Source organism: Prunus mume, linkage group LG4, assembly GCF_029339155.1.
Source record: "Prunus mume cultivar Tortuosa linkage group LG4, ASM2933915v1, whole genome shotgun sequence".
NCBI lineage: Eukaryota > Viridiplantae > Streptophyta > Magnoliopsida > Rosales > Rosaceae > Prunus > Prunus mume.
The window spans coordinates 1,001,295-1,016,403 of NC_142701.1; the positions used below are offsets into that span (position 1 = coordinate 1,001,295).

Genomic DNA, 15,109 nt, shown 5'->3' on the forward strand with positions numbered 1-15,109 from the left:
TGTTGTGTTGTGTGTTGTTTGTGTTGTTGTTGTTGTTGTTGTTGTTGTTGTTGTTGTGTTGTTGTTGTTGTTGTTGTTTGTTGTGGCTCAATGAGCTTTGGTTGCTTCAGTGTTTTGAAGGTTTTGAGATCAAGTGATCATTTTGAGTTTTTGTTTTTGATTGATTTTTTGGTTGTCCTTACCCTGCTCACTCCTTCTTGTATTTATAGTAAACTGCTTTCTGAGTAGGGTGATTGTGTTTATTTATTGGGCGGCAAAGATATCTCCCTTTTTCTCTTCTTTAATGGAAGGAAAGAAAATAGGTTTTCTTCAGTTTTAGCAGATAGGCTCTCAAAATAGGCAATCACTTCGATTTTCTTGAAAAGGAACCTAATCTCTTTCCTAATTTCAACTGCCTTGTGATATTTTACCCGTGATGGTTAATTTGATTCCTTTTCTGACACCGCTTTCTTGCTTATCCTTCTCTCGAGATTGTAACTTGCTTATCTCCTTGGGAGAATTACCTTCTCTGTAAAGACAAGAAAAATCTCCAATATACATATATAAGAGGGATTTGATCTTGCTTTTTCAGATTCAACTTGATGTCATGAACCCTTCAATCACTTTTCTATGACTTTTTCTTTATCCCGAGATGTGGGATTGTTCCTTTTTCTGGACTCCTCTTCCAGATTATAGCGATATTATCCGATATTATCGATATTTATACGATAGGTATATAGATACGTTCCGAAATATCCGTGACACGAAAAATTGATAATATCCTCGACATTTCGTCGATATTATTGATATTTTAGACTATGATTAGGAGCCATTGAATTCAAATGGATGGCCCATATTATGGTATTTAGATGAACTATATTTGCGTTACTCAGTACTGAGGGTATTAGAGAAAAATCGTAAATATAACTCGTGAAAAAATTCAGGGACTATTGGTCCAAATTAGCCTTTTAACTTTTAAAGACCCAACATGAAATTTTTAGTTTACACACGTAAACTAAAAATTGAGTTAATAAACTAAAATGTAACTCAATGACAAATTCAAGACTCATTACTCCAAATTAACCAAAATTAAGCCATCTTAATTTGTTTTCTGGTCTAAAAATTTACCCATCTTACACAAAAAAGTTAAAATATAAAAATAAAAGTAAAGAACAGCACAACTTTTACCCAAGACTATTGACAACATTCCTTTGAATCCTTGTTGATGGTTGATACTTGTCGAGTTGTCCTACCTGTAATCTAAAAGCTCAATGACGTGGCTCTCCACATGCACGTCCCGGACACCTGTAATGCCAACAAAGCAAGGACACAAGCTTTACTTTTATTTTTTCATTCTCTCTCTCTCTTTTTGCTAAAACTCTTGCTTAAAGCCTCAAATCTCAGCTTAGCACACACACCGAAAGTCGCCTTCTCTTTACTAGAAACCCACAGATCTCTCTGCAACACAAAAATATGGAGACTTCAGCATCGCCTCCGCCACCAACCACCTCACCCACCAAACCAAAGTTTCGCATTATGTGCAGCTATGGCGGCCACATAGTCCCCAACCCAAGCTCCAAGTCCCTCTGCTACATTGGCGGTGACACTCGCATACTCTCAATCCACCCCACCACCGCCTCAACTCTCTCTTCTCTCACATCCCACCTCGCAGCCACTCTCTCTCTCCCCGCACCTCTGTTTCTCAAATACCAACTTCCCCGCCACGACCTCCTCTCCTTAGTCTCTCTCTCCACCGACGACGACCTTCTCATCTTCCTCGACGAGCTTCGCCGCCTCTCCAATTCCGCCTCTCGGATCAGATTGTTTGTGTTTTTCGACAAGACCCATCATCAGTGTAAGGCCATTCAGCACCCAAAGACTGAGTCTTGGTTCATTGATGCGCTGGAGAGTGCTAAGATTGTGATGCAGAAGGGGATGAGGAGTAATGGGTTGGTGGGTTTTGAGGCCGAGAGTCAGAGTCAGAGTGAGTGTTTGAGTGGTGGTGGTAGTAGGCAATTTTTGAGCTGTGGGGTTGGTGGTGGTGGGTCTGTGGCTGCAGAGTCCATTGTGCTGGAGACTAGCTCGTCTTTTGGGTCTACTTCATCTTCAGCTTCTTTGTCTAGTTTGCCCTCTGTTAGAGCTCGAGATGAGGATGTTATGGCTGGTACATTGCTGGAAAATAAGGTCAAAGTGGCTACTGGGGAGTCCATTGGACGGTACTTGCTCTGCGATACTCTCTCTGTTTCTTAATCAACTTTCCATTTTTTTTCGTTTTTCAGCTTCTTTGTTCATTCCTGCTAGAAACTGTTATGAGGCTCAGTTTTGAGGAGGATGTTTGACATTAAGGTTCTAGATATTAGAAATTGACTACCCTTTTCTAGATTTCCTAAATTGCATTTTCAGAGCAGTAATGTTAGATGTTTGAATTGGGTATTTGGTTTTGTATGTGGCAGTGAACATAGTGTTGGAGTTGGAAATGGCATTTCTCTTTCGCAGATTGACGCAGTGATTAATGTTGCTTCAATGGAGAACAGGGTTTCTTATAACCATGCTGAATCAGATATTAAACTTAGTGATCCTAATTTTTCTGGGATCCAGGTCCAGAAAACAGTTCAGGCGTCTGGATATTATCCAGTGACTCCACAACTGGATCAGCTTCAGCAACCGAAACTACAATTCGTTCAAGTAGGTACCCATTACATACCCCAGAATCCTGTTGGGATGTTGCCAGTTTCATCATACTACCCAATGTACCATCCGCAGCTGCATCCGCAGCAGCTGCAACACTACTATCAGCCCAATCAGCCGTACCCAATATACATCTTGCCTGCTGCACCAGCACAACCTTACAATTTGCCAATGCACGGTAGCTCTTTCCCTATAGCTCATGGTCATCCCCCGTTGTATCCAAATGCTTCCTGTATCCCTCCCCAAGCAACTCAGAACGAACCTATTAAAGCTGGTGTTTCATCTGATTTTGCTTCACGAGTGTACAGACCAGTCCATTCAGAAATGCCACATCATGGAGGAGTGCCACTTATCCATGTTCCATATGATGGAAATCAGCAACAACCATCAGGTGTTTCTGAAATGCAGCATGAAACTATTGCTATTGCTTCCAGGGAATCTCCTAAATCCAGTGATCAGCCTGATAATGACCCTGCACGTGACCTGATATACAAATCTCAGCCTTCAGCACCGTCATTGGCTTACCAAAGCATGACCAAAGATACAATACATTTATCGGAAGCCTTGACTCAGTTTCATATAGACAACCGTAAACAACAGACTGGGAACTTGGACTCACAATAGTTATACTTTCCAGAAGGAACGATTTTGTGAGATGTTTTGTGGTAACTCCAACTTTCTTTGTTGGCCCTCATTTTGGCATGTGAATGTGTTATTCGTTTGTTGTAGCAACAAAGAACTTGAATCTTATTTTTCTTCTTTTTTCCCACCTTTTTGTTGTCTGTTCTATGCTGTAATTTGATAGTATATGTATTTAAGTATATACTAGAAGTCATAGAAGAGTGATGCATAAGTTCAATCTAATGTAAGAGGATTTATTTAACTCTTTTAAAGTTCCGATGTGCTAGTGTCTCAACCTAATGAATTCGTGTGTGCAGCAAATAGATTTGCTGAAGGACTTAACTTTCTGTTCTCAAATATGTGAAATGTAACTGTTTGTGTCATTTGTTGCAAGTATGTATGTTTATATGTATGTGTCGCCTCTTTTCAATCTTGGGGATAGGGGTATTGATCATTTGTCTGTATCTGTGTAGTCTTTTTTCTGCTGTGAATAAATTAACTGATGCTTTAAGTAGGGTCTCTGGTGTACTTCTGAAATGTAACGTTGGGAATAGGGATATTGATCTATTATTTCTTGATATAGTTAATTCACTTTAACGTAAGTTCTTTTTAAAAGCTGTAAACTTGTCATGAATTAGGACCGAAAATTGACATAATGGTTATCCTATTGATAATTCCTGATCGTTGGCCTGTGGCAGTGATCATCATGTTTGTGGTTTTTTTGAGCCCCTTTGATGGAGAGCAGAGTATGATGCTCTGGCTTCAGGAACTAAGTCACTCCCTTTTTCACATGGGAACGACATTCACCTTCCTCTGTTCCATGCTAAATTTGGTATTCTCTTCTTCCTAATATCTCTGCAATTTTATCTTTTATCTTAATCTGAGACACCAGAGCATGAAGACATATGCTTCAGGAAGATGAAACAGCCATGCAGTTTTTTCTTAAGATGTTTTTCTTTGCTCGGTGTCCTTTCTTTGTGTCTTACCAGTTCCTTTGAATGTGTATCAAATCATTCAAATGTAACTTAGGCATGTCCTATATGTTCTTACATTAATCGTTGGCAGTCAAGCCAATGAGTTTGACTGTCAATTGTTGGTGCTTTGCTTCTGAAGATGGGGTGATGCAGTGATTTTGGCTGCTGCATAAACTAGGGTCAGGAACCGCTAATTGTTCATGTTATTATGACATACAATTTCAAGAGAATAGAATACAAGAAAACAAATCATTGATTAATTGAACAAAATAAGAAAAACTAGGCAGCAGAATTCTTACAAGGAGGCAGAAATATGTACAATTGCCTTATCTGTTGTGCTATATAACTCATGAACATGATCAGTTCCTTTTTATTTGTTTCTGACCTTGCACTAGTTCTCAGTAAGTGGATTAGGCAAACCTGGCCAAATTGTCACAGACAAATCTCATAGAAGGTCTCCTTTCAGGGGCTTTATGAGCACAAGCAAGAGCCATTTTCAGTACTGCAACAATCTCCTCTTCCATGTCTACATCAGGAGCTAGGAAAGGGTCTAACAGATCAACGAGCGGCTTCCTTTCATCAATGCTGAGCTGAAACCATTGAATCAAATCCATTTCCAAAGAACCAATTCTTTTAAAGGGCATCTTTGCAGAAATCATCTCTAGTATAATTACCCCAAATGAGTAAACATCCCATTTCTGTGATGGCTTGGTAACTTTAGAGGCTTCCGGAGCTTTATAAAAAGTCCCTGCTGCAGCTAGTGAGCTTGCTACCCTTTGCACGTATGGAGAATTCTGAGGTGGTGTTTCAGTCATGATTTGTTCAAGTTGAAATGATGAAGAGGAGGAGGATTCTTCAGTTAAATTAGCAAGGCGACCTAATCCGAAATCAGAGATATGGGGTTCCATGTTTTGTCCAAGCAGTATGTTGCTAGGCCTTAAGTTTCCATGGACATATTTTCTGGGACTGAATTCATGAATATAAGCCAAGCCTTTTGCCAAGCCTTTGATGATTCTGAGACGAACAGGCCAAGAAAGAGGTGTGAAGGATACCATTCCAGATTTGCCTAGTGAAGTCATATATCATATGCTTAGTGTGTTGAAAAAAAAGGTGAAAAGCTCGAGACAAATTAGAAAAGAAAATTATAGAGTTCGATGGTTAATGTGAAGTCATATATCAGATGCTTAGTGTGTTGAAAAAAAAGGTGAAAAGCTGAAGACAAATTAGAAAAGAAAATTATAGAGTACGATGCTTAATGTGAAGTCATATATCACTTTACAATGGTAAAGTTTACGACTTTTAGAGTTTGATACATCAAATTTTTTTCATCTCAGTTGCATACACGAAGTTGATTTTCTTACCAGTTTCATGCATGACATCTGTCTTTATGTTAACAAGTCTGTTAAATGTTGATATGGCAACAAATGTGCCCCGTAAAATCTTAAAATTAAAAAAACAAAAACAAAAATCTCTCTCTCTCTCTCTCTCTCTCTCTCTCTCTCGCAGCCCCCATCGAACCCACACCCCAACCCTAACGCCATACAACCACCCTCATCTCCACCCGAGATCCACCCCTAGCCCCACTCGAGACCCATCCAGATTCTCTCTCTCTCTCTCTCTCTCTCTCTCTCTCTCTCGAACCCACACCCCAACCCTAACGCCGCATACAACCACCCTCATCTCCACCCGAGATCCACCCCTAGCCCCACTCGAGACCCATCCAGATTCTCTCTCTCTCTCTCTCTCTCTCTCTCTCTCTACAAATTCAAAAATTGAAAAGAAAAAAAAATTAAAACACTTTGCATCTGGGATATATGCGGGCCACATGGTATCATATGAGTGGATCTACGTGGCACATTTGTTGCTACATCAGCAGTTAACATACTTAGTAATAGAAAGACCGACGACATGTATGAAATTTATAAGAAAATCAACTTTGTACATGCGACTAAGATGAAAAAAATTTGATGTATCAAACTCTAAAAGTCAGCAAACTTTACTCTAGTAAATTGAAAATTACCCAAAATAAAATATGTATTAACAAGCAGAAAGATCAGTTTAAAGTGTCTGAAATTTAATTTTGTTGGTAGAGGTTAGGGAAGGTTACCATGAATTGCAGAAGCAAGGTCACCATTAGGGATATAATCATATATGAGCAGTTTCTCATCAACAGACCAGCAATATGCTAAAAGAGTCACAATGTTTTGATGTCTGATCTTTCCAATTGCTTCAATTGCAGTTTGAAATTCCCTGAACCTTTGGGAACCTCCATCTCCCAATCTTCTCACTGCTAGGGTTCTTCCGTCTTCAAGAACAACTTTATACACAATCCCAATTCCACTTTTACCCAGAAGAAAAGCAGATGCTTTCAACAGTTTCTCAAGATCTAAGTTCACCTGTAGGTCCACTTGCACAAAATGGTAGTGCTCCAGATTCTCTGATAGGGTCTCCAAGCCATCTTTTGCAAAGCAAGAAAAGTCTTTTCTAGCCATAAATTTCTGCTCAAAGCTGCATCCAACAAAATGTTCACTTACTTTACAAGCACAAACCTTCTTGTACCAGTTGGAGAACAACAGCCCAGCAATGCAGATTCCAATCATGACACCTGCAATGACAGTAATTACAAAGATACCTGAGCTTGAGTTGCTGTGTTTCCCATTCATACCAGGGCTTCGACCTGTATTTTGAGACTGGTTGTCAATCAAGGACTGAGAATTTGAGCCTGAACTGCTAGAAGGACATGAAATCTTCGATGGGAGTCCACAGAGCAAAGGGTTTCCTACAAAAGCTGTTGGACCTAAATTGAACAGAGCACCATTCTGTGGAATAGGTCCACTGAGATTGTTGTAACTGAGATCAATATAAACTGTCTCAGGCAGGGCTCCTAGGCTTGCTGGAATTGAACCGTTGAAGAAGTTGTGAGACATATCAAGGGTTGCTCTTAAACTTGACAAGTTGCTCATGTCCTCAGGGATTGAACCGCTGAGATTATTGAAGGAAATATTGAGCTTTTGAAGACTAACCAAACTGGTTCCTATACCATCTGGAAGGGAACCAGAGAAATGGTTTTCACCGAAAACAAGCATCTTTAGTCTCTTGCATTGAACTATAGATGAAGGTATTGAACCATTGAATGAATTTTGCGAAAGATCTAATGTTTGCAGGTAACTGAGCTTCCCTATATCAGCTGGAACCGAACCAGATAATGAATTTCCTGATAGCACCAAGCTCTGCAGCTCTTTTGCATTGAAAAGCTCATATGGCAAGCTTCCGAAGAGCTCATTGCTCCGGAGATTCAGATGGCGGATTGCAGAGAGGTTTCCAAGAGCAGGAGAGAAAATCCCATAAAGATTTCTGCTTGGAATGCTTAGAGATACAACTTTGTCTTGTCTGCATGTGACTCCAGTCCATGAACATGGGGTTTGGTCTGAAGAGTTCCAGTTACTCAGAGAGCCTTCAGGGTAGTGCATTAAGGATTCTTTGAATGAAAGTAGAGCCAATCCTTCTTCGTTTACACAACTTATAAATGCAAGAGAGTTGCATACAAGGAAAACCAAGTAAAGCACTTGCAAAACCATCTTAGCAAAAGCAAAGTTCTTGCCAAAGAAGAAATCAAAATGCCAAGGAGCAAACTGGGTTTTATGAGGACTGATGAGGGGAAGCAAAAACAGATGGAGAGAGAGAGATGACAAACAAGTTTATTCTTGCTGATTCTGTAAAGTAGGCATTAGTGGTGACCAAGAAAAAAGGTGATGCTGACTATAATCTCTACTAAGAGAGTAAGTAAGACGTTGCTTTTTGTGGGCCCTCCTTACTGCTAATTAGATATAAACACAATGTTTTTTTTGTCTCTTAAAACCACTCAAAGAAGGTGATTGATTTGTTGTAATCTCCGAATATATTTATTCCTCAAACTTGAGCGTAGGATATATGCTTGAATTTATTGTCAGCCATGAAGAGGTTGCTTTGATTGCTAATCATTATAGGGAGGCGTGGTCCATCTTTAGTTACTAAGCGCAATTGGAGGCGATGTTTGTGTGTGTATTGATTGCCGCTGAAAGTGCAAGGGAAAGATTTGGTGTGGTTAATTTTAGTTTGACCAACCCATGGGCATCCATGGCCCAGCAAATTGACTTAAGGAAAATCCAGCCATGAGACAATGGAGTTCGAAGACTGGAGCAGAAAGAACAAGCTTGGTTAGTCTTCTCTCCACTTCATCATGTTTTGGTGTTTGCACCACAAATAAAATAAAAAATACCTTTTTCCCTAAACATGGTCCATATATCGTAGTTGTTAACCAAATATCTGACTCTTGATTAGCACCTGTATTGGATCTAAATATTTGTTAGATAATTACTGGATTTAAAAACCCTACGCAATTAGGAAATGAATCAACAATATATATCGAGCTAACACCTCCCTCACGTGTAGTGTAGCCCCTATTAATCCTCCATGTAGAGAGACAGAGGTCGGGAATGGCTATTGAAGGTAGTGGCGGATCCAGGATTCAAAAGTCAGGTAGAAGAAACTTATCTTAAAAACTCGACGGTACGAGTGAATTTCATTCATAAAAATAAAAAAAATACACCCAGTCGGGGGGACGTAATGAGCCTTACCCTCAAATATGCATCTCTATATATAAATAAAAGCTTAATAATAAAAAAATTAAAATAAATAAATAAATGCAATGCAACACAAAACTAAACTATTTAAATCTAAAACTTTACCCTACAAGGCTTAGAAATATTAAATTCCTTAATTATCTTTGCATTATTGATACTATTAGCTAACTCTCTTTCAATGTGGAGGATTATACAATCAACAAGAAATTCATCAGCTTTGGTACTCCAAAGTCTATTCTTAATAATTCTCATATATGAAAAAGCTCGTTCATTGCTGTAGAAACAGGAAGAGTCAACACAAATCGAATCAACCTGTAAAGCAAACGGTAGTTTTCTACCAAAGTTGTTTCCACCAATTGTTGACATAACTGAGGAAAACCCCCAAATTATAATTCATTCGTAATTAAACCCTAGAATACTCAATTCCAAATTAAAATTAAAATTAAAATGCATACATTTATTTTAGGAAAACCCCAATAGAAGAAGATAATTAAAGAGGAGAGAATAAGAAGAATACTTATTGGCCTTAGATATGAGAAGATGCTGCCAAGAGAGAAAGTCAAGACTCAAGAAGAAGTTATCAAGGAAAATGATTTGGGACTGTCGACTATTGCACAGCTGAAAGGAAATTGACTGCTAATATTGCTTGTCTCCCCTACTCTCCAAGTATTTAGCTCCATATTTCTAGTTGGAAGGAATGGACACATGTTAGGCTCTGCCTATGTCCTTACTCATGTAACTCCTTTAGCTGTTTTATCTTTGGCACTAGCAATGTTTTGCTTTTGGCCCTTGTTAAATTTGGTTGGTTTTTAACCTTGGCACCATGTTGTTTCCCTTTGTGGCTGGGCCCTCTTGATTTGTAGCTTTGTAGCAGTTTCTTTGTCGTCTATTGAATGCAATACTTCAGTTCAAAAATATTGCTTCCCTTTTTCTTTTTTCTTTTTGTCATAAGTTTGACTAGGCCATCTCATAACACAAGTGTGGGCTGGTTGTAATTTCCCCCCCCCCCCCCCCCCGCCCTTTTTTTATAAGTTTGAGGGGCCATAACACATGTGGGTTGCTTTTAAGTTTGAGTAGACATGGGTTCACACTATCACATGGGCTGGATAGGAATAGCTTTGCTTAAATATGGGTTTTTTTTTTAGTGAAATTTTTTGGGAAAGCAGTGCCTACCCTGCCCATGTGACGACACATGAAACTTAGCCACACAATATTTTCGTCGCGAACAATTTTTGAGTTTCGCATGCATGTTTTCAGAATTTGGCGACCAATTATATGTTTGGTCGCCAAGTCCTAATGTATCCACCAATCTTGTCTAAATATCACGTATGTTTTGGCGACCACCTGGAAATAGTTCGTCGCCAATTTATAGTTTTTGCGACCAAAGTCAGGTTCGTCGCTAAATATTTCGTCGCAAAAAAGGTTTCCCTTGTAGTGTTTTTAGTGAAAAAAATTTGGGTAGGCAATGCCTACCCTGCCCTTGCTGTAGGACCGCCACTGATTAAAGGCTCGGACTTTGGAGATTTCGAACCTAGGACCCCTTGGATTCCAAAAGCTTAGAGCACCTCCACCCCAAAAAGCAAGGGCAAGGCAAAGGAAATGCAATGTTTGTCACAATATTCACGTGAATAGTGATAGCCTTGCCTTTTTTTTTCCACCGACAAGGGCAATGGCAATTACTATTTATTTTAATTTATTTTCTATTTTTTATACTTAAATCATTAATTTTGGCTTGGGAAGTGAAGAATATGACTAGGTATTTATATATATATATATATAAAATTCTGAATTTTTTGTTTTTTTAATTATTTTTTTCATTTCTGACATCATTGCCTTTTGGCCTACCTAGGCTTGTGGACCCCATCAACTGCCCGGTCTTGACGTTGTGTGCTGGAGCCAATAGCTAGGCCTAGGTCCCCTCATGCCCCGGCAAAAGAGGAGCGCTGGAAGTGCTCTTAGTTAGCAAGCCCCCTCTGAAATTTTTGGTTTTACAAATTTTTGCGTTGCTGACGCTATTGATGACGTCAGCAAACCCATGCAAGATTTGCCTTTGGGCCTGCCCAGGCTTGTGGACCCCGTCAACTACCCGGTCTTGACGTTGCGTGCTGGAGCCAATTGTTGGGCCTAGGCCCCCCCTGCCCAGGGAAAAGAGGAGCGCTAGAAGTGCTCTTAGGGTGATAGGAAATGATAAACGGTGTACATCATGTAACATGTTTCAAATTGAGAGTCAAGTGTGTTTAGGAATTCAAGTACAGATAACATTAAATAAAATAATTCTGGAAGTTCCTTCCAATTCTAGCCTTGATCAAAATAAAACAATCTTGGTGTATCATTAATCTGCTTTGACCTCTGTGTTACTGTGCACTACTTATAGTTGTGTTCACTTGTGCTGAACTTTGATAGGCACCATCTCTGATTAAATATGTTGTAGATAGATAACAAACCAAGTATACAGGAAAGGATACAGGAGTTTTTATCTTTCTTTTTTTCCTGCCTCTGATCTCCTACCTATGATGCATTTAGACTATTATTTTCTCATCTTTGTTCTTTTCGTCTCATATTTATTTCCTGAGCTAAAAATTCACTGGCAGACGTTCAGTTTGTATACAACAATAGAGCAGCATATTCAGAATACTTCAAGGCAGAACGTACCGAAAACACATCTGAAATAAGACTTTTATCAATAAGCATGACCACAACAATGACCTCTTCTATTTATTGACACAAGCATTCAACATACAATTACATACATGAATGTGCCACACTCTAAGCCCACAGCTATACACTCGGATATCTATCTCACATGCTTGCGGTAAGTCAAAAGCTAATGGAGCAGTACTTATTTGAAAAAAGCAAAGCTACAAGCTCCCAAAGCTCAAACTATGTGAGTGTAATTTATTCATTTGATAGACTAGATTCACTTGGCCAATGAGTATGTAGTAAACTTCAAATAGCTCACACTTCTTTGGCAATTTTCTTACCACTAAAAATCTTGGCCAGATTAGGCATTACCTTTTTTTTCTTCTGGATTGGGAAAGTATTCCGAGCTCCAGGAGAAGCAGATTTTCTATGCTTAGCTCGCCTGGATGGAGTCAAGTTTCCATTGCTTTTCATAGATTTTCTAGGCTGTGCTTGTTGTCGGTTTCCGTATACTGCATTTCTCTCCCGCTTTTGTCCCAAGTTCTGTAATTCTCCCTCAACCCTCATCTTTCTAGAAAGCTGTCTTTCTGCTCTATAGGTCACTTGCTCTTCCTGCACTCTCATCTCTTTGAGATCTCTAAGAGATAGGTCTATCTTTATCAATATTTCCTTCTCACTGGCCTTTAGAGCTTCAATCCATGCCTGAGCTGCTGCCACCTTTTTATCGGCAATTTCTTCAGCCCCAGCTGCACGTCCAGTCAGATAGTCGTATTCGAACTTGGATATGGTAATTGAAGAACTACTCTGTGATTCAAAAGCTCTAGCTCTTACGGTATCCTCAATAAGATCTTTGAGATTTTCAAGAGCTACAGCTTCTGATGATTTGACTGTTTCAAGCTCTTCCATTGCAGCCTGTAATTTTTCCTCAGTCAAGTCTATCTCAGATTCCATTTTCAGAATTTCTGACTTGATGGTTGCAGCCTCTTCACAAGCAAGCTCCTTTTCTTTCCTTGCAGCCTCTGCTTCTGTCTTAAGCTTTTCAAGAGTGAGAGAAAGATTGGATGCCATTGATTTTGCTTTTTCTTCAGATGCAGATACAGCTTCCAGCTTGGCTTTTGCTCTGAGAAGCTTTGAATTGAGACTTTTAACCGTTAAATCCGATTTCTGTTCTGTTTTCCTTAATCGAGCAGTCTTGTCTGTTAAATGCTTAAGCTCATTTCTTATGATATCCATGGAGGCCATGAACTGAAAACCTTCTACTTTAACTGCGGCCAATTCTTTCTTTGCCACCTCTAGTTCTTCTGTGACTGAATGTAACAATGGTGAACCTTCCAAGTCCTCTCCTCTACGAAAACTAGGTTCTGAGCGACTCAAGCTATCAATCCTTTGAATCCTTTTGTCCATTTCTTTAACTAGCTTCAGTTCATTTTGTAACACAACCACATCAGACATTGTGACAGATAATTTAGTTTCAAGCTCTTTGGAGGAATCAATCTCTTCAATAACATCTTTCATTTTTTCTGGTTTCCACCACTGCAAATGAGAATTGATTGGCTTCCTTTTCTCTCTCAGCTTCAATATCTGCAAATTCTCTCTCAGCTTCAATCCGGGCCAACTCAGTTAGCACTTGCTCTTCATTGGCATCCTCAATCTCCTTCTTGGTTGCTTCCACTGAGCTTGTATAAAACAACATCTTTGTATTTGAGGCCTCAGTTTGCTTCTCTGCCCGCGATTTCTCTTCTAAAACAGAAGCCACATCAAGCTTAAGCATGCTGAGTTCCTGCCTCACAAGTTCCAATTCTCTCATCACGTCTGCATATTGTTGATTCTCCACCTCCCCCAGAGCCAACACCCGATCTTCACGCTTATTTCCACGCCTTCTCGATTTCTTTAGTACTTCAATCTCTCGTGTATGTGACTTTGCATTGGAGTTTGATTCCTCAATCACAGAAGAGAGATCTTTGGCTCTCTTGTATACGTCATATAGCTCAGATTCTGCCTGTGCTTTTACCAAATCTGTGTCTGTTCTGTTTTCTTTGAACCGACCTATGTCCCGGCGCGCCATATGGAGTTCTCTTGCTATTGAAGAAGACTTCTTAGGAAATTAACAGACAGATAGAGAAACAGAAAGATCAGAAGGAATGCAGATTGGTGTTATGCTTACATAGTGAAAGAAACTAAAACATCTGTGAAATGGGGTTTTTCCATAGTTTCAAGAGCTCTAGTTTGCTGAGTTATATATACATATATACCTCTGAGAAATCTCTCTCTGGTTTCTTCAGTGAAGGACTAGCTTCAAGAATCCTATCTTCATATAGATTGTTGGCTTTTCTAAATGACCCAATTCTTCTTCTTCTGCCATCAAACTCTCCTCTACTCATATTAAACCTGTTTTTAACACTCATGCATGACAATTCTGTTAATTTATCACAAACCCAAATAACTTTTTTTTCTGCTCAAATTGGAACGAAATTCTAATAAATAAATAAAACCTAAACTTGCTTTTCCTGATACTATTGCACAGATATTCTATTCATCAAACTCAAATGCAAGCAAAAAAAAGCAACTAAAAGTAACAATCTTGAAACATACTCAGAAATGTGTACCTTGTGAGAGCGAACTTCGTTCCTTGAAAGCCAGAGAGCTTGAGCTAGCTTTTTTCTTTGTCAGACCGTTTTATCTTTGTTCCCTATCTTTATTCGGTTCTAAGAGGGAACAAAGATAAAACAGCAAGAGTTGCTTGTGTCCTGAGCTCCTGATGTTTGGCTGATATTGGAACTATCGCCAGCCATCTAATCTATTTGTTCTTTTTTTTTTCCCCACATTTAAATTTTTTTCTAAATATTATTGACCCATTTTTGGTGCAAGTCCAAAAGGTCATAGGTAAAATTCCTACTCAAGCTTTTTACAACGTAGCTTCAAATTTTCCCAAGTTGTCAATTTTATTAGGTTAAGAATCAATGTCCCTTAAATACTCATATAGATTTCTCTTAGTTGGAACAGTGGTCCACCCATTCGTACAATGATACAGAATGTCCTTTCAGCTAATGAACAAAATTTGTTCACATGTTGCCAAACATGATATACTGAAGAATATCCTCAACCAATAACGGTCTTTCTTCTAGGCAAAAATCTCATTTTGGTATATGTAGTTTGCCCGTTTTACCATTTTTGATCTCCATAGTTAAAATTTTGTCTATTTATCATTCTAGTTTAAATTTGGAGCAATTCGAGGACAGTTTCCAATTTTTGTCAAATTACTTCAAATTCCGTTAAGTTTTGACCATGTGCCCCTCACATGAAAAAGTAAAAGTCTTGCATTAATAGCTGAAACGATCTCGAGATTTTTCACTCAATGGAAATTGATTTTACAAGTCGTGTTGATATGCCCTGCAGGCATCCTTATTCTATTTTGTCAAGGAAATCTAGTGTCTTATTTCACACATACATGGATGAAATGGAACTCAACAATGGATGTATTAGCTAATCTTTGGCTTTAAGACACTGGCTCTAGAGTCTTACATTGGATCCTTTCGGCTCTGCATTCCTTAAAAAGTTTCCTTCATATCAAACATGTGTTTTCGG

The 15,109-nt window shown here is 39.0% G+C and overlaps 3 protein-coding genes across 3 annotated transcripts; 1 reads left to right on the forward strand and 2 right to left on the reverse strand.

Annotated features, from left to right (window-relative positions):
* Positions 1 to 1,364: 1,364 nt before the first annotated feature.
* On the forward strand, positions 1,365 to 3,671 carry LOC103328685 (Octicosapeptide/Phox/Bem1p family protein). The gene is made up of 2 exons (XM_089050983.1): positions 1,365 to 2,195; positions 2,433 to 3,671. The coding sequence occupies exons 1-2, from the start codon at positions 1,453 to 1,455 to the stop codon at positions 3,289 to 3,291; spliced, it is 1,602 nt and encodes a 533-aa protein (XP_088907109.1). The 5' UTR covers positions 1,365 to 1,452; the 3' UTR covers positions 3,292 to 3,671.
* Positions 3,672 to 4,497: 826 nt separating this feature from the next.
* Positions 4,498 to 7,944, reverse strand: LOC103328684 (receptor protein kinase-like protein ZAR1). The gene is made up of 2 exons (XM_016793700.2): positions 6,370 to 7,944; positions 4,498 to 5,328 (listed from the first exon to the last, which is right to left on the reverse strand). Exons 1-2 carry the CDS (start codon positions 7,838 to 7,840, stop codon positions 4,673 to 4,675), a joined length of 2,127 nt encoding a protein of 708 aa, XP_016649186.1. The 5' UTR covers positions 7,841 to 7,944; the 3' UTR covers positions 4,498 to 4,672.
* A 3,630-nt stretch (positions 7,945 to 11,574) lies between these two features.
* Positions 11,575 to 14,269, reverse strand: PMI2 (PLASTID MOVEMENT IMPAIRED protein (DUF827)). Its single transcript, XM_008231050.2, is given in 4 exon segments — positions 11,575 to 13,043; positions 13,045 to 13,619; positions 13,777 to 13,912; positions 14,131 to 14,269. Coding segments are annotated over 3 exon segments (1,908 nt in total). The 5' UTR covers positions 13,906 to 13,912; positions 14,131 to 14,269; the 3' UTR covers positions 11,575 to 11,839.
* Positions 14,270 to 15,109: the final 840 nt, after the last annotated feature.